The 18,214-nt window shown below is 45.3% G+C and overlaps 1 protein-coding gene across 1 annotated transcript in view; it reads left to right on the top strand.

The window, feature by feature from the left end:
• The window catches only part of LOC138503007 (antizyme inhibitor 2-like), a 216,363-nt gene extending 198,797 nt beyond the window's left edge, over nt 1-17,566 (top strand). Inside the window, exon 11 of the mRNA XM_069622439.1 lies at nt 17,232-17,566. Within this exon, the coding sequence (XP_069478540.1) occupies nt 17,232-17,376 (145 nt within the window). The 3' untranslated portion in view covers nt 17,377-17,566. The remainder of the gene's footprint in view (nt 1-17,231) is intronic.
• Nucleotides 17,567-18,214: the final 648 nt, after the last annotated feature.

Here is an 18,214-nt window from a genome sequence, read left to right as displayed (position 1 = left end):
TTAGTAGGAAGATATAACTTAGAATTCACTTGAGTTCATCCTTTTAGAACACTGCAGCAAGAATCAAGAATATCCCAAGCCTTCATTTGCAGCAATGTAATTTATTTATTTTATTTGTTGATAGCGCCCAGAACCGGAGGTATCACGGCGCTAGGGTGGTTACATTACAGTAAATGAATTGTGACTTAAGGATTTCACTGTGGTCACAGTCAGGAGAAAGTAAAAGTGTTACAAGCATAAAGGCAGCAAAGTTGCATTCAGTCACAGTGTGGGTTAGTTAAAGCTACCGACCTTGTAGTAGGGAGCAGTGGGGCGATAAAGTGGCCAAGAAGCAGCCAGTTATCATTGTAAGCATTGCGGGGTGGAAATGGTTAAGCATATTTGTTGAAGAAAGCGGTTTTTACTTTTTTTCGGAAGCTCAAATATGAGTCTTGGGTACAGGAGGGAATGTATTCCAGAGGGTGGGGGCGATGAATGTGAAGCTGGTGCCTCTGGCTCTTTCTCTAGTGTATCTCGGGGTAGTTAGCAAGGTGGAGGAAGAGGATCGCAGGAGGCAGGTGTTGGATTTCCTGGCAAAGCAGTGGGCGAGGTAAGGTATCCTGTTCCTTGCTCTGATATAGCCCCTATTCCGGGCGAGTGATTCCAGCCAAGAAGTGGCCTTCTGTTATTAAAGAGCTACTCTCTAACAACTCCTTCTCATTCACGCAGTCAGGGAATTGGCTAGACAAAGCATCTGCTTTAAAAATCCAACAACCCGGCTTAAACATGTTTACAAAGTAATTCTGCCAAAATAAATGGCCAACTGTAACTGCTATTGATATAGTGTTCGAGCTGGTTTCAGAAATAGCAGAATTCAGTGGTCAGTAAGGACTGTCACTGCATGTTAAGCCCAAGGTAAATAATGCCTCCACTTTAGGAAGGCTGCTTTTATGGCTAGCAATTTGCGGCCATATTGGTATGATACTTCTCAGTAGCTAGCAGTATTTTAGAGAAAAAAAGCCACCAAAGAGTTGGCCAGAATCAGAATGTCTTTGCGAGATTACCACACCAATAGCAGCATAGGAAGCATGTGCCTTCACAAAGAATGGTTGTTGTGCATCTGGGTGTAAAGAGTTTCCTTCAGTAGTTGCCACCTGAGTCCAAAGGAACTTCTGGTAATAGGCGTAACTAACTAAGAAAAGTTCTTAATTAATCTTCGGTCGAAGTTAGCAAACCCTAAAAAACTCTCAACGTCTTTAACATACTGAGCTGTCCACTCCTTTACTTCCTGCCCCTTGTGTAAGTCCATCTCCAAACCATGCAGTGAGATGAAGAACCCCAAGAATTCTGCCAAATTGTTATGGAATTGGTTCTTCTCAAGCTTAGCAAATAAATGACTTCCTCAGCCTTTACAAAACCTTTCGCACATGCACCTGGTGTTGTTCGAAGGCTTGAGGAAAAATGAAAATGCCATTAATGTGAACTATGACAAATGCATCCAAAGAATTCATGCAGAATTCATGCAGCACTTAATTATTTTTTAAACTGGAAAGCGGCTCGGGCATTACACAGCCCAAAAGGCATAACTTGATATTCATACCCAGTGTTTTGTCTCCCATTAATCTCTGTGACAAACCCGAATCGTGTGATAAACCCCTCTTAGATCCAACTTCGTGAAAATATTAGCTCTCTGAATTTGGTCCAATAAAACTGAAATGTGTGGGAATGGATAGCAGCTCTTTATGGTGATTTTATTCAATGCTTGATAATCAATGCAAGTCCTCATGGAGCAATCATTTTTAGGGATAAAATTATGGTTGAGGCAGCCGGACAATGGGAATGTCGACTAAGGCCCTTGGCCACATTTTCTCTGAGATACTCCAAGATTTTCATTTTCTTTCTCTGTTAAAGCATGAATTGACTTTGGGCACCCGTTTCAGTGGCTTCAATAGACTTGCATGAAAAGTTGAATACACCTAGTGAGAAACCAAAGGGTCTCTCACCTGCTAGTACCCGGGGATCTCTCTCTCAGGTGGCCAGGGCACGACCATCGCCTTTGGATCTAGACCTTGGATGTGGACCAGTGCGGGAGGATCACCTGGGTGAGGGGTTTATGGGGAGCGGGGTGAGGCAGCCGATGGCGACACGCAGTATTCCTCCCTTTTCCGTACCCATGATCCCTCCTATTACATAGGATTCTCAATTTTCCCAACTCCTCCAACCCCTTTCTACACAAACACTGGGCCAAGAAAGAGGGTGACTGAGAGTGACCATGCTAACTCTTACACATTGCATTGGAACTTGTCCCGCTAATCGGGTCAGGCAAAGTCAGGCACTTGACTCTAAGTGCATACATCTGATACCAATTAGCTCTCCTCACACAGATAAAAGGCAGAACATAGAAACACACTCTGAGCAAGGTGGAAGACGAGTAAGATCAGAACTTCCGGGGTGAAGGCGAACCTACTGGAGCAGAGCAACGGACCGAGGGATGAGAGCCACGAGTGGAGAACCCCAGAAGTCCCCTGCAGTAGGTTGTTGCCTCCAAAAGGCTGAAAAAGATACGTGGAGAAGGCCAAATCCCAAACGAGAAGGCTGCATTGTGTTTCAAGGACGCCAGCGACCCTCCCGGGTGAACTGCACAGTTGGGGAGGCGAGGCCAAGCCTGTGGTACTAACCTTAACTCGTAAACTGAAAGACTGTAAAGACAAGAAAGAAACGCACACAGCCAGTGAGTTGGCAAGAGAATGAGAGACCAGTGTGTGCTAAAGAAAGATTAAAATGGCAACATTATATCTCACAGTTGAAGGATGCACGAGTGTGGATGAGACAAAAGGAACGGCAGACCTGCGAATTAACATTGAAGTAACGATAGCTGTAAAGTCAGCGATACTGAATAACGGAGTGGTCCGGCGAAAGGAAGTAGCCCACTCGAAAGTGTCTATGAAGGGTGAAAGGTTTGTAGCATTAAAGTGAATTAACTGTAAAAGTGTGTTAATTGAAATTAACCCTGAGAGAAGGGGAAAGTAAAAGGTGAACGTTGAACTGGTGAATAATACAGTGAACTACACAGACCAGGAAGCACTGGGGCAAATAACATAAGAGTGTGAGTTGAAAGCTGGAATGTCGAAATGGTCCTGCGGAGGTTTGTAGAAAAAAGCCACGCACATTTGAAAGTCTTCGAGATCAGGAAATGGTCCGAGCCTGACTGAGGGAGACTGGAAGTGTAACCAAGTTAGAGGAAAGGAACCTCTTTAAGGATATAAAGCCGGTCAAGTGGCACAGTGAGTAGAGCGCTCGCTTTGACATCCGTGCAGAGCCTGCTAACGCAGGTTTGAATCCCGGCAGGGCAAAACTCAGCGTTTCATCCTTCGAGGTTGATAAATGAGCACCACACACCGTGGGTAATAATAAGCAGCGCTCAGATACCTGAGAGTTCGTAGCACTATATAAATGCGAAATTATTTTTTTAAAATTATTATTATTATATGAGTTAAGCTTGGGGAAGGGAACCCCTGTAAGTGTTGTGAACCTTTTTGCTGTGAATGGTCTGAGCCCGACAGAGGGGGACCACCGTGAACGTTTTGGTGAACTATGTTTAGGAAATTGGAAAGTAAGAGCCAGAGTGTGTCATCTTGTTTACAGAGACCGCCTTACTCCATGCTGTCCAATGTGGGGGGGAGAGCTGACTCAGCCACATTTTATTCTTTATATTTGAACACTGACTTTCCTTTGCATACATATATTGATTTTCACACTCTTTATAAAAGATATAGGGCAGGCATTAGGTTTTTGTTAGAATAGGCCATTTTGATTTGACAGACTCAACTAGGTCTGTTTTGTTTATGATTTGATGGTCGAGACTACTCCCATTCTAGCTATAGGGCAAAGTAGGAGTTTCTCCAACCCCATTGAAAATTCAATAAAGGTTTTACAAATTGTACCTTTTGTATCCATGCCATACTTGTGATACTATGCTTCCATTGCAACCTTTAAACTGTTCCAGCCTAAATGCTACTGGATTGAGGACTTTTTCAATTTTGAAAGGCCCTCCAAATCTTGGGCTAAACTTATTCTTACTCTTCAACCTCTAATTCTTTGTGGCTAACCAAACTCTATCTCCTTACATCTTACATCAGCAAACCGCTTATAATTAAGCTTACTCTTTTTTGTAAAGCTCGAATAGCTCGTTCTAAACTCACTTACATAGCTTGAAATCTTTCCCCAACTGCTGGGTTACTAGACTCCACCCAACATATTCCCGGAGGAAATGAAAGTGAAAACCTTGACTGCAAAAGAAAGGGGACATGGATCTAGAGTCTTTAGCTGATTTGTTATATGCAAACAATTCCCAAACTGGAATTTTCACCTGTCCACCTGTAGAAGATAACTAAGATCGGAAAGTTTCTGGAAACAGGATCTTCCTGCTTGGCTTCTGGAATGAAAGACAGTTTAGAACTCTGCATACAGTTTCTTTGTACTGATCTCCACCAATCAGCTCACTGTTCGACCACCTCCATCTTGGCTTGAACTCCTTTGACTTGGACTGAACTCCTGACTCTGATAACATTAGTTAAGTTCCAGATCAACCATAAGATAACATGGCAATAAATATAAAGCCCAAAGTCTCCTGAAAATAAAATATTAGCCTACCCTGAGGGTGAGTGCCCTGTTACATCCAAACCCAGGATTGTAACGCTCACCTGATTCCCGTAGAGGCGCCGGTCTTGACTGGGCGTATACCGTATCTTCAAAGGTGATGTGTAACACACGGCTGGCTCTTTGGGCTGGACCTCTGTGCACTGTATGTCTGACTCAAAGGGTAAGATGCCTGCAGATAGAAAATATGGGATTAAGGAACTGGGTTATTGAATGTCTCTCTCTTCTTCCCTTTCTCTTCTCCTGTAGAACCCCAAAGGTTAACGCTCTCACCTTAGGTAAGTGAACGCCGTGCTCTCCATCTGCCTCGGGGCAGGGTGCTGTAACCAGTTTCTTCACTGGATAAGGGGAGCAGGCCTCTTGACTTCAGAGGACTGCTGTCCGTCGTTTACTGCACGAACGGTAAGTTTCGAGTAATTCTAATGTCTTTAAAGTCTTTAGTAATGATGTTTCTTGTTTTGCAGGGTTCCGGCGATGGCGGATGACGGGCTGAAGTGAGTTGAAGATGGAGCCCGTGTCATGAATAGAAGCGCCTGGAAGCACGATGCGCTCTAACTGTCTTTTTATTTTGCAGGTACAAGTTCGGAGCGGCTGCAGGGTGCCGGAATACCCACTGGGTTAGATGTGGAAAGGAGTAATGGCACGTGAGTATTAAAGTTCCCCAATGTCTTTAAACGCACCTTGTTTTGTCTTTCAGATGTGGGATGCAGCGCCGAAGGCCTCCGGAGCGTGCGAAGAGTTGGTAAGCTTTTGTCTTTCAGATGCCGGAATGCAGTGTGAAGACCTCCGGAGCGCACGAAGAGTAGGTAAGCCTTTGTCTTTCAGATGCCGGAATGCAGCGCGAGGCGTTGGTGACAGCCGATGGACCAGGTAAGTGAAGAGCTGTCACTGAAGACCGTAATGCTAACCTGTTCTTTCTTGTCTTTATAGGTGTTGCTGAAGACTGGATTTTCTTGTCTTTATAGGTGTTGCTGAAGACTGGATTCAGGATGGTAAGCCTTTTTGCTTAGGCCCAGGATCAGATGCAGAAGACACGATGAGCGTTCTGCTGCAGAGGATGCAGAATAACGCAAAGCAAGATTCATCCATCGGGTGTGGTTTAAATAGCCTCCTGTAGTGCTTAGGTGTCTCCTTCCACAGCCACGCCTAGGTAAGAAAAGAGTTCCTGCTTTCCAGAAGAGTTCCAGTGTTCTGAATCTAGGGAGTGGCTCCTGCCCCACCCAACAGGAAAAGTAGTTCCAAACAGAAGAGGATCAGAGGCTCAACTGGCAGGCAAGTAAGCAGCATGGTCTGCTGCAGGTAAGTCCACCCAAGCATTATGAGCCCGGCGCTTCCAGCGCTGGGACTGGGCATATTTATGAGCCTGGTGCCACTGGCGCCAGGACTGGGTCCAAAAGGTCCCAATTGGGACTGGTTGGCACTCGGAACCTGGGTTATGGATCTGCTTCCAAGGGAGTTGGGAAAACCCTGACCTTTTGGAAGCAGAGATCATGACAAGGATCTCCTGTGAAAAGAACACCGCCAACCTGTGAATCAGTCGACCTCACATCTTGCAATCTTGTGGTCGATGTGTCGGAAACTCAGCAGCCTCCCCTTCATCAAAAGCATCCCAAAACTCTAGATAGCTCCTGGGCATCTTCCCTACAACAGCCACAATTGGACAGTCAGAAAATGCTTTATTCAACAAATTTGCCATTAGCACTCACAGATTACAAAAACATCATTGCCTCAGTTTAAAATTCAAGATCAAACCATAGTAACATATAGACACATATGAGCAATAATAAAATCAGTTTACACATAGAAGTCTCCTACGAAAACACGCACAATGAATACATTTTGCAACAGGATAAATATCATTTAACATTTCCGTAGAGCGACACAAAGCTACTGCTTCTAAAGTGCTGTTAGGGTGCTTTCCTGAATAATGGAAACAAATAAATGTTCCTCATATCCTCATAACATTTGCGGAATAGCAAAAAATGAACAATAGACTCGGGAGCCAGGCCACAAGCCGGACAAATAACAGAATTACCACCCCTCCAGGAACGAGTAAAAGACACAATCGGTAGGTTGCCAATTCTAAATTCAATAAACAAAGTGCATGCATAAGCTGGGCTTATTACATCTAAATAACTCTCCCTTGCCTGAATGGATTTCGAGCTGAGGTAGTCCAACCCAAACTTCAAACTCAAACATGAATTTAGAAGACAATCACAGCCGACACGTTTAGAAGTGGATTAAACAGCACTTTTTGAGCTATGTGACATATTTAGCGGGTTCTCCACCAAAGTTCGTCTAATTCCAACAATTCGGGTTGGTGTTTTACGTTGCTCGGCCATTGCAAAGAACGACCTCCCGGGTGATTTAATAAATCCAGGAGGGCATCTTGGTACTGTCTAAGCTCTGGTGAACTCCAGAGTCTGACCCACTAGAGGACCGGTTTACAAGCCAAGATGGCTTCTAGATTCTTGGGGAGCTGCATGGTAGCCTAAATATCTTTTTTAGAAATGTGTCCTCTGCCACCCACAAATTTGAGCAATTGGATTGACCCCCAGATCTCAGTTCCATACAATACTGCTGATGTAACCTGGATCATGTAAATACTGATTGCAGGTAGGGCTGCATGCGCACCATGGGAAAAAAAAGTAAGACTTAAAGCCGCTACTATTTTTTTCCAGGATGGTCTGCGTCCTACTGGCCTGGAATTCTTTGAAAACCTTACCACCAAGTAATCATACTGGGGAACTTGTTCCAGCGTGGTCCCCTCAACATCCAGCCTGAACACCACAGGCCTTGACCTTTTTGGGATAAACACCATCATCTTGGTCTTACTCCTGTTGAGAGACAGGCCTACCAGCGGGCACTTAGAAATAAATTGAATGCAGATATCTTCCCCATCAGCTAATCTAAGTTCTTCCTCTGCTCCCACACAGGATGAAACCTCTCGTACATCAACTATTCTGCAATGCTCACGGCAAAAATAAGAATGGAACTCTACCACCCTTTTCCCCATTCTATTAAGGGTTGTGTGGCGTCAACCATAGCATCCCTAAGATCTCCTTCAACTGGGGTGCTTCAGTCAACTCTCACAATCTCTTTGCCGTGTTTTTCTGAAATCTCCATTCTCATCGTAACTGTCTCATGTGTAATTAACCATGGTGAAAGCTGAGTGCCATCCACCGACGGAAATTGCTGCCCCTGACTCTTCTTAACTAATAGTATTCCTGAGGTCCTTGCTATTCCCCAATCCATAGTTTCCTGGATTCTATTACCACTGTCCCTTTTCCCTTAAATTATTCTTCCACAAACAAGGATATGTGTATAGCGCTATGTCGTACAGCTGTCTGTCGAGTATTGACCACCCATTTGGATCTGGAAGCTGAAGATGGGAATTTCCTACGACATAAAGGACAGTTACCAACAAAATGGGCACACTTCCCACAGTATAAACATTGAGTGCTTTGGCAATGCCTGTTTCTCCTTGGTGAGCAGGGCTGGTGATTTTCCATGAGTCTCCAGAGATCTGTGTCTAATGCCTCCACCTCCGGGCTGAACCTTGGATCTTTCTCCTTTAAAGTGTCGCTTTGGCACAGATGGAAACATGCACATGTCGGTGTGCCAATACACCTTTGACACGAAAGACAGCAGAGTTCTCGTCTTTCTCCCAAGATGGAGCCTTCCGCAACTTTCATAATCACTCCTAACGCGCTGCGCCTTCTACTTTGGGTAAGACGCTAGTGTTTTCTGACTCGTATATTTCTTCCCCTACCGATTCCTGGCCCCTTTTTGCTTTTCTCCCCTTTCTAGCCTCACGGCTTCCTTTTCTATACTGTGGATCCCTCTGATTCCTATCCAGCTCTGCTGAACCTTCTCAATTAATCTCCTTGACTGCTGCCTTCCCCTTTGCTTCCCGATTAGGGATACTTCTTCCTCTGCAATCATCAGAAGCGCTGCTCCTGCCTTCAGACCTGGGTGTGCTCCCATTTCCACATTTTTGGGGGGGGGGGTTCTGTCACTGCTTGGCTTTTCCCCCATGCTGTCCTTGTGGGGGTACATTATGCTTATCATGTCTGCATTCAGGTGGGCACTGTGGCCTCCAGTGGACCATTTCTCTTTGAAGGCAAAAAGACGACCAATGACAAGACCAAGGTGAAACAGAGGAGGGCGACTTTGGAGACATCTGCAAAGGATCCAGCTGAGCCAACTGTGGTTATTCCTGAGAGTTTGCAATGCCCATATCCAATATGACCGGCAATGCCCTGGCATTGGCTACACTATTAGTTACATTGCCTAACCCAGTGATACTTGATTATCCTGCCTTTGTAACCGTGCTTAAGGAGATGTTTGAAACACCAGAAGTGGTCTATACTTAGTATGAGTCTCTCCTCGACATCCGACAAAGTACTACTGATGTATAACCTTCAAGAGATTAGCAGCTGAGGCAGTTTGGCCAGATACAGCCCAGTATATTATATTCAGAAGAGGGCTCAGTGACGATATTAAGGGCAAATTTGCCCGTACAGCTCGTCCAGGCTCTTTTTACGACCTGGTATCGGTAGTATTACAAATAGAATACTGACTGGCAGAATGCCGGGTTGAATGAAAGAAGAACAAAGGAGCCACTTCGGGTTTCCATCCAGCAGCCTCTACTTCTTTCAAAGCACCTTCCCGTGATGAGCCTATGCAGATTGGAACATTCTGTGGATCCCTCACTGCTACAGAAAGAAAGAGAAGAAATTTGGGACTCTGATTATACTCTGTCTCCAACATTCATTTACTAAGAGACTGTCCAGATGTTCCACTGAGAAGACAAGAAAACGAGAGACCCCGGTCCTATCGGGGACTACCATCCGGGGTAACAATTGCCGTCCCTTCAGGGTTTCTAAGGCCCTTTCTGAGGGGTTTGATTCACGATTGATGGTACTCTGTGTTCGCTTATGATTGCACCATAGGAGTCCTATCAAGGTTTTAGTCCTGCTTGATTGTGGTGGTGTCGGTATCTTCATGGATACTCTCTAGGCTGATCAAGAAAACATACCAAGAGAAGGCAAGAAGGGCATTCAGCCTGTAGAAGGTGTTGACGGCTCTTTACTCATGTCAGTTCACGTGTATGACCACAATGAGACATTGTTTTATTTCATTCAGGCTGCACATTTTCCGATTATCTTGGCCATACCTTGGCTTTGCAGGCACAATCCCTCCATAGATTGTCCCAAGAACACTGTGCAGTTTATTTCTGAATATTGTACTACTCATTGTATGCAGAAGATTTCTGAGGAACCACTTAGTGTTACTCACTAGAGAACACTTTCACTATAGGAATACCCTGCATACCAGCTAAATGCAGAGACTTCCATGACATATTTGAAGACAAGATACCTAAGGAACGGCCTCCACATAGGCATGAAGACTGTGCTATAGACTTGATGCCTGACTCCACAGTCCCTTTTGGAAGGATGTATCCTTAATTGTTACCAGAAAAGCAGGCCTTAAAAGAATAGCTCGACAATAATCTACAAAGTTGACTTATCAGAGTCCAAATCTTCCTCCGGGGCATCACTATTCTTCATCCCAAAAAGGGACACTAAGAAACTTCGACTAGACTATTGAGGTCTCAATAGAGTTACCATCCGAGACAGATATCCTATGCCTTTAATCAAGGATATCCTTGAAGCAGTCCATGGTACAGTTGTTTTTACAAAACTCAATCTCCGAGGAGCATGCAGTCTTTTTTGTATACGTCATGACTACAAATGGAAGACTGCTTTCAGAACACCCTTTGGTCACTTTGAGTATCAAGTGATGCCTTTTGGGTTAGTAAACGCACACGCAGTCTTCCAGCGCTTCATGGATAGGATTTTCTCTGATCTGTTGTATCATTCCGTGATAGTCTAGGTAGATGAGATTTTAATGTTTTATACATCCACGTCACAACACAATCTACATCTCACTGAGGTATTATCTCATCTATGAAGTCACAACTTGCTAGTCAAGCCAGAGAAATACATGTTTGAAGTCTCTTCAGTGCCTTACCTAGGATTTGTACTTTCCAACCTTGGTATTCAGATGGACCCTCGCAAGACCTTGGCTATCCAGCAATGGCCTTCTCCTTCTTTTAAGAACATGCAGTGCTTCTTGAGGTTGGCAAACCTTTACTGAAAATTCATAAAGCACTTTTCAGAAATAGTCTACCCATCATTGCCCTCCTTAAGAAGGACGTGCAGTTTGAGTTGAATGATGAAGCTGAACAGGCTTCTGTCACCTCACCTCAAGACTTCGTTCTGTTCCTCTCCTGTCCTGAAACAACCCAACCAAACTCTTCCCTTTATAGTTGAGACCGATGCATCGCATGGAGCCATCTGAGCCGTACTCAAACAACTAGGTATTATTCCTGGACTTTGACCATCAGTGAACCTAACTATTCGGTAATTGAAAAGGAACTGCTTGCCATTAGGCAGACCTGCACCGAATGGCCTCATCTACTACTGGTTTCAGTTTATCTTTTTGAAATATGTGGGGAGGAAGGATAGCTCAGGGGCAACGCGCTTGTCTTGGAAGCAAGACAACGTAGCGCAACACAGGTTCGAATCCTGATCCTGCGCTTAGAAACCACTCCTTGGTATTAAGGGCGTTATAAAAGAACAATTAGAATTATAATCATCAATTAGAATTATACGCACAGACCATCATAACCTCAATGTCCTTCTGCATATGCATTGTCACAACTCTCGACAAGCCCAGTGGGCATATTTCTTTTTGCAGTTTCATTTCTTCATAACTTAACTTCATAGTAGTCGAAATATCATCATGGACTGCCTTTCAAGAAGTCTGGATATTCCTAGCAACCTTGCTTTACCCTCTGAAAAGATCTTAAAGGACAATTGTTTTGTTTTCGCTATTTACTCTTTTCTCATAGAAGTTAAGGAGGCTTCCTTTGTGTATGTTATTCCGTCACCTGGACGATCTGATCATTCCATCACAGAGGACGGCGGATTATTATTCCTGAGTAATTGTTTAGTGGTGCTCAACGCTACACTGCAACAACAGGTAATGTCCTGGTGTCACAACTCTAAGACTGCGGGCCATAAGGGCATAGCTGGAAAAATGGATTTAGTTCTACAGACATTGTTGTGGCACTCTGTCAAGAAGGACGTGCGAGAATACGTTTCTACTTGTCCTGTATGTATTCATGATAAATATTCTACCGCTAAACCTACCAGTCTTCTCGAAAAAGAACCTACCGCAAAGGGTCCCTGGCTACATATTTCCACAAATTTCATGGTTGATCTTCTGCCTTCTCATGGGTGAACTATTATTATGGCGACCGTTGACTCTTTCAGCAAGATGGACCATTTTTCCCTGTTTTCCGGGTTCCTTCAGCCCCTCAGATGACTGCAGTTTTCTTAAGGGACTTATTCAGACTACACTTCCTTCCCTTAACCTTTGTATCTGACAGAGGAGCCTAGTATACGTCATTGTTTTGGAAGACTCTTGCATTCTGCTCAGCATAGAAAGGGCTCTATCTTCTGGATATCACCCGCAAAACAGTGGGCAGACCGAGAGACTCATCCACACCATTGAGAAATAACTCCATGGTTTCATTAACGCTAACCAAGATAATTGGGTGGGTTTGTTACCAACCGCAGAGTTTGCTTACAACAATACAGTACATACTGCTACCAAGATGAGTCCTTTTTATTGTACCACCAATGTCCACCCAAGACAACTTCCTGCAATTGCTTTTCCACCTTCTAGGATGCCATCCGTTGATTCTCTTCTGGATGATATAACACAAGCACATAGTCTAGCCTATAAAAACCTAGAACTCAGCAAGCTGAGGAATATGGAGTACGCAGATAAGCACAGAAGAGAATGCCCTAAATTGGATGGAGGCAGTAAGGTTTGGCTTTCTACCAGATTCCTTCACTGATGGGCCCAGCCATCTAAACTTTCACCTTGTTATTTAGGTCTATTTGAGGTTGTCACCAAGATCAATTCAATAGCTTTTAAACTGCAGCTACCTAAGAAGTTGAAGCGGATACATCCGGTTTTAATTCTTCTTTACTAATGTCATATCTACCTGAATGGACTTCTTCTTCACTTCCTTCCCCAGAAGAACCTGAAGAATACAAAGTGTCTAAGACCTGTGACTCTAGATACTATAGAGGGTCCCTACAATTCTTACTGTATTGGAAGGGGTTTTCCACATCGGAAAGGTCATGGCAACCTGTTTCTCATATTCATGCTCCTCTTCTACTCAGCCGTTTTCACCTGCTCCATCGATGGAAGCCTGGAACGCCCCGCATAAGAAGGGGACATACTGTCATGGAGCAACGTTGGTCGCTTTGGCGCAGATGGAAACGTGCACATATCGGTGTGCCAAGCCACATTTCAAACGAACGACAGCAGCGTTCTAGTCTTTCTCCCAGGATCACGTCTTCTGCGCCTTTCATAATCACTCTGGACGTGCTGTGCCTTTCGTTGCAACCCTGAATTCTACTTTGGGTAAGACACTAGTGTTTTCTGCCTTATATACTCCTTCTTCTACTGATTCCTAGCCCCTTTCTACCGTTCTCCCCTTCCTAGCCTCACAGCTTCCTTTTCTTTACTGGGGGTCCCTCACTACCTATCTAGCTCTGCCGAGCCTTCTCCATTGATCTCCTTGACTGCTGCCTTCCCCCTTGGATTACTGTTCAGCAACTTCTGCTTCTGATTATACAACAGGAAAACTCATAGTAGGCTCACAGGAGGAGCCCTGACAACACAGGACCTTCTTGATATATGTGGTAAAAGGCACTTTAGAATGTTGACTGCTCATCAATCAGCCTACTTCCCTGGCCAATCAGTATCCTGCTGTCTATCCTCCACCTTGGCTTGGGAAAGACTCTGTTCCTGAATATTAGTTGTTAAGGCTGTTTATTATTATGACTTTTAGCATCCTAAACCTACTCTCACTTACTTTATCAATGTTCCTCCAATCACCCGTGACTACTGAACAATAAAAGAAATATAAAGTAGCCTAATCAATTCTTCTTCCTTGAGAGAAAAACCTCCATATCCTGCGCACCACTATTGGGCAGTAGCGTGACTTGACGGGAGCAGCCACAGTAGGCTGCAGAGACTTCACACGGCCATTGCGGAGCCCAGTTGACCCGCCGTATAAGCGACTTCGCTCCGCCTACAGGGCCTCGAGAGCGAAAAGGTAAAGCCTCGCCCAGACAGCGCAGAGCCTGGCTGACCGGTCACATAAGTGAATCAGTGCCATCCTGGCAGCCCCAGACCCGAGGAGGAAGGACAGCGGGAAAGCGAAGGAGAGCCCAGCTGAAAAGCTGCACCTCCAGCTACAACTTAAGGGCCCCAACTCCATTCCCATTCTGTGAGTATCGCAGGCAGCAAGCAGGTACACTGTGGCTGCAGAGGAGAACCAGAAAGCATCCCAGAGTAGGGAGTGACACAGAGATGAGCCCCAGAGTTTGACATGCGACCCTCCCGCCTACCCTGCAATGGCTCTTTTTTTGGCTAATCTTGACACGTGCACGTGCACTATGCTAATCTGAAGATGGCCTCGAGGGAGGAGCTAATGCAGACTCTGCCTATTGGCTATAGTGCAAGATGGCCCAAAATGACACTATGAGAACACTAAAGTGACTGCAGTTTCATATTCAAATAAACTGATTAATATTAGAGGATTCCCAGCCTAAAGACTGGGAATATTCAAGCAGCATGTGAATATGTGAAAGATACTAATGCTAGAGAGCAGGAGTTGTATGTCAGTACCGTATTTCTTCTCTGCTCTACTCTTCTCCTCTATTCCTCTTTCTTCCACCTACTCGCCTCTTCTCCTGTCTTCCACTCATCTCTTCCGTTCCTCCCCTCTTCTCTCCCACACCTCTTGTCTCTGCCTTTGTTCTGTTACAGTCCCTTATCTTCGCCACACCTATCCTACTTCTGTACTCCTAACTTCTCCCCCTATCCGACAAGCACAGCCTTGTCTCTTTACACGTATATGGACCGAGGTCACCATTTGTTAAGTCCATAAGTGTGTTCAGTTGGGAATACGTTGCTGGCAACATATGTGATTGGCCAACAGTATTCAGAACTGGCACCCAAGAATTGACATTCATTAAAGTCTACAGTGGCTTCGCTGTCCAAAGTATAACCACTGATCCTGCACGGGCCGATGGATTGGTGTCTACTGCTCGATGTCCTGCGGATTCCAATAGCTTGCACAGTGTTGTCAAACTGCAGTCTTTGCGTAACCCACACCTTACTCTTTCTTGCTCAGTCCTTGGGTGCTCAGGCTGGCGGCTCCACGAGCTGCAGGATGGGTGTATACATGCTTCTTCCTAGGGAGCACGTTTCAGGACATGGATGGGCTGTGGTGGCTGGGGATCCTCTGCATAACCCCTCTAGGGCCTACATCCAGGAGAGGGTGGAGGTCCCCCATCCTATCCAGTAGCCTCGGTGATGGGACGCGTTAAACCAGCCACGGCTTAGTCAGGGCACATCCTTGCTGAAGATTTGCCATGGCTAAACCCCAGTTATGCAGGTTTTGTTTGTGTTGGGGGGGATCTCTGTCTTCCTCCACACCCAAGATGTGGCCAAATCTAGCCACAACTAGGCAACCGAGTGTCCCGGGAGTGCATTTGAGTGCCCTAGTGGAAAACATGGCAGAGCATCCAAGACCACATTCTGGAGTGGAGCAAGGTGGAGAAAGGAACAGCATTGCGCTTTCCACACAATATATTAGTCAAAATATGATTATTACGTAGCTGTGCAGGACAAACGGCAATGCAGAATTACAGGAGAGTAACTTTGTAAAGTGGGGAGCGCAAGTCATTACAATGTGACCCTGCCAAGTAAAGATCCCTGGGAGGGTTCCGGGTCAGCAAGGGCCTCCAGATACAAAGTGTGCGTTAGGCTGTACCTAAATCAGTCTTCTAAACGGAATAAACCTGTCCCATAGAAGTCAGTGCAGCGGTGTAAAGCTCATAGACCAGCATTGGCAGTCATAGGAAAGCAGCTGTGAGCTGTTAAAAGTTTGGGGGTACAAAAGTCGCTAGTGTCAGAGCATTTGGTAAGCAGCAATTTTACTTATGAAGGTAAAATGTTTCCTTATAGGACGGAAGACTTTACCAGGGGTGTTGCTGGGCCACAGACTAAGGTGATATGATGCTTGGCTCCCATGAAGCTCTACGTTTCCCGATGACAGAGGTCCAGTAGCCAATCTGTATAGATGGTAGTCTGATGGTGCAGATCAAGGAAGCATGAGGTTCTAGATGAAGGTGTCTTCATTACGAATGGTTGTTGGTAACAGTGGATCACTCGCTCGGCCAGTTACCCTCAGTCGTCTGGTGCTCCCACCTTTTCTTGCCTGACTGTGCAGGGCAAACAGCAAGCATGAGCAGAGGAATCTTGGAGGTTATCAAGCCAGCATGTCCCACTAAGTCAAGGGGAGGGAACGTGGATCATGGTTCCAACAGGTTGCTGAGGAGGCCGGAATCCTCAGGTCCCAGCATCACTTCACCGTCCCAGTGCGATCCAGAAGATTGCCGCAACAGAGCTTCCACAAAGTAGTCTTTGGGCTAAGATTGGTTTTTGTTGCTTCTGAGCTTGTTGCAAGGACTGACAAAGGTTTAGGTGCCGATTTCCCAATATTATAGGAATATTGGAAACTAAGACTTCAGTCACAATCCTGCATACTTTGGAATGTATCCAGACATTGCTGGTCTTCTCCGTGGGCAGAGGTAACCCATGTGGTTGCAGCCTTTACACTTGCAGCCTACTCCAATAATTGCCATATCTGCTTTTGGCTGCCCTAGCTAGCCTCAGGCTCCCTGGGCCCAGGGTTGCCAAGACTATCGCTGTCCACATTGGTTTTCTTTCTCTCAAGTCAGGTTTAGCTGTGGATTCGCTAATGGAAGAACCCACCGGAGGGATGTGTGCTGCTGAGGGAGCAGATGTGCTCCTAATTTAACATTGATTGGCGGGTTCCCAGGTGAATTGCTAGAGGTCCTTGCTGGCAGACTCCTCTAGGGATTCCGCAGCTAACGGGGACCTTCTGGGACATATTACAGAGTAGCACCCTTGGTGAGGCCTCGGATGGGGACTCAGTCTGGGAAAAGGTTTGTGAAACTGTCCAGTATTAACAAAAAGATCACGGGCCGCAGCTTAGGGCTTTCAACATAGCAGTGACTAAAGAGCAGTGAGTAGTAGAAGTTGAGAAGGTTTATCAGCACTGAGAGAGGATGTCGGACATGCCGTCAGACATCTTTTGGAATGATGTACCTCCTAGTAGGTTTACCATCTTCCAAATTGGCTGGGATCCGCCCCTTCTGGTGATGTTTGCCGTCGCCATGCCTTGCAGCATCTTTCTCTTACACCTGTGCTTACGGGTTTGGTTCCTGTGGTGTGGGCCGGGGGCAGGAGTTGCCTGCTTGCTGTATCTCACTGCAAGCTGCATTGAAACACAGTTCCCTAAAAAGTCTCCCAATGTTGACCTAAGAGTAATGCAACTCTGGCACTGGAGGAAGATCTGAAAGCCTATGTAACAGAAGTAACAAGTTCCCTTATTTCTTCCTTTATTTCAGGGAGGCTGTGCAGCTGCTTCGGGAAGGAGTGTTGCACCCGGAGGAGGAGGACCCCGAGACCCTGACCTCACTCCTGTCATGCGGGTGGGAGATGAGCAGCCCCCTGCAGGAAACGTCAGTCTTCACCTGGGCTGGGGTCATCTAAGCCACAGAAAGGACCTTAATCACTTTAGAACAATTATATAGCCTTTTGCACAGGTTTAAAAAAAAATCCAAAAACAAACCTCTACAAGACTACGGCCAAACAACAGCCTTGTTTCTAAACCTGAAACCAAATGATGTTAATGTACAATTTGTGATTTTAAGTATGCAACATAAAGCGTGCAAGTGTTTTATTTCAAACTTGTCTTTCATGCAAAGTGAGAAATGGGTATATGTTCATTTGGAGAGGGGGTAAGAATAGGTTATTTTTATAATGCAAATTAAAATATTTATTTTAAAAGACTCCTGTTTAATCAATAACAGGTTGCCCCATCGCTTTTAGAGCGGAGTTTAGTATGTGCCCCCTTCACTCATTCCGCCCTGCTCCATTTACCAGATCTCAGATTCGTGATCAAGCTGCTTCTTCCGTTGGGAATCAGTTGAAATGTGGTTCAATTAACTCCTGACGTCTGGAGGAAGCTGCTCCAGCAAGGCTTTCATGCTCAACGTGCACCAGGCCGTCTGTTAAAGCAGATTCTAAACCTACCAAACTAGTGCAGTAGACTTATTTGCTAAGATGTGGATGCATATTCAGTTCTAGGCCGACCTTCTATCAAACTAATACCAAAAACTGGAGTGTTGAAATGTTGGGAGTCTCCCGGCCAGATCTGACTTCAACCAGATTCCCCAAACCAGCTGATATACTTGAGCCCTTGTTCTATGAATAAGACCTGTCTCGGACTTAGACCAGCACAGCAGTCATGGAGGGAGCCGTACCACACATATTAACCATGCCGGGGGGTTTAGCCTCATCAATTGTGACGGTATGCTTGGTAAAAGTG

Source organism: Ambystoma mexicanum, chromosome 11 (genome assembly GCF_040938575.1).
Source record: "Ambystoma mexicanum isolate Mex_15411 chromosome 11, UKY_AmexF1_1, whole genome shotgun sequence".
Lineage (NCBI taxonomy): Eukaryota > Metazoa > Chordata > Amphibia > Caudata > Ambystomatidae > Ambystoma > Ambystoma mexicanum.
The sequence above is the reverse complement of the archived record's forward strand: the minus strand, read 5'-3'. Positions and strand labels throughout refer to the sequence as shown.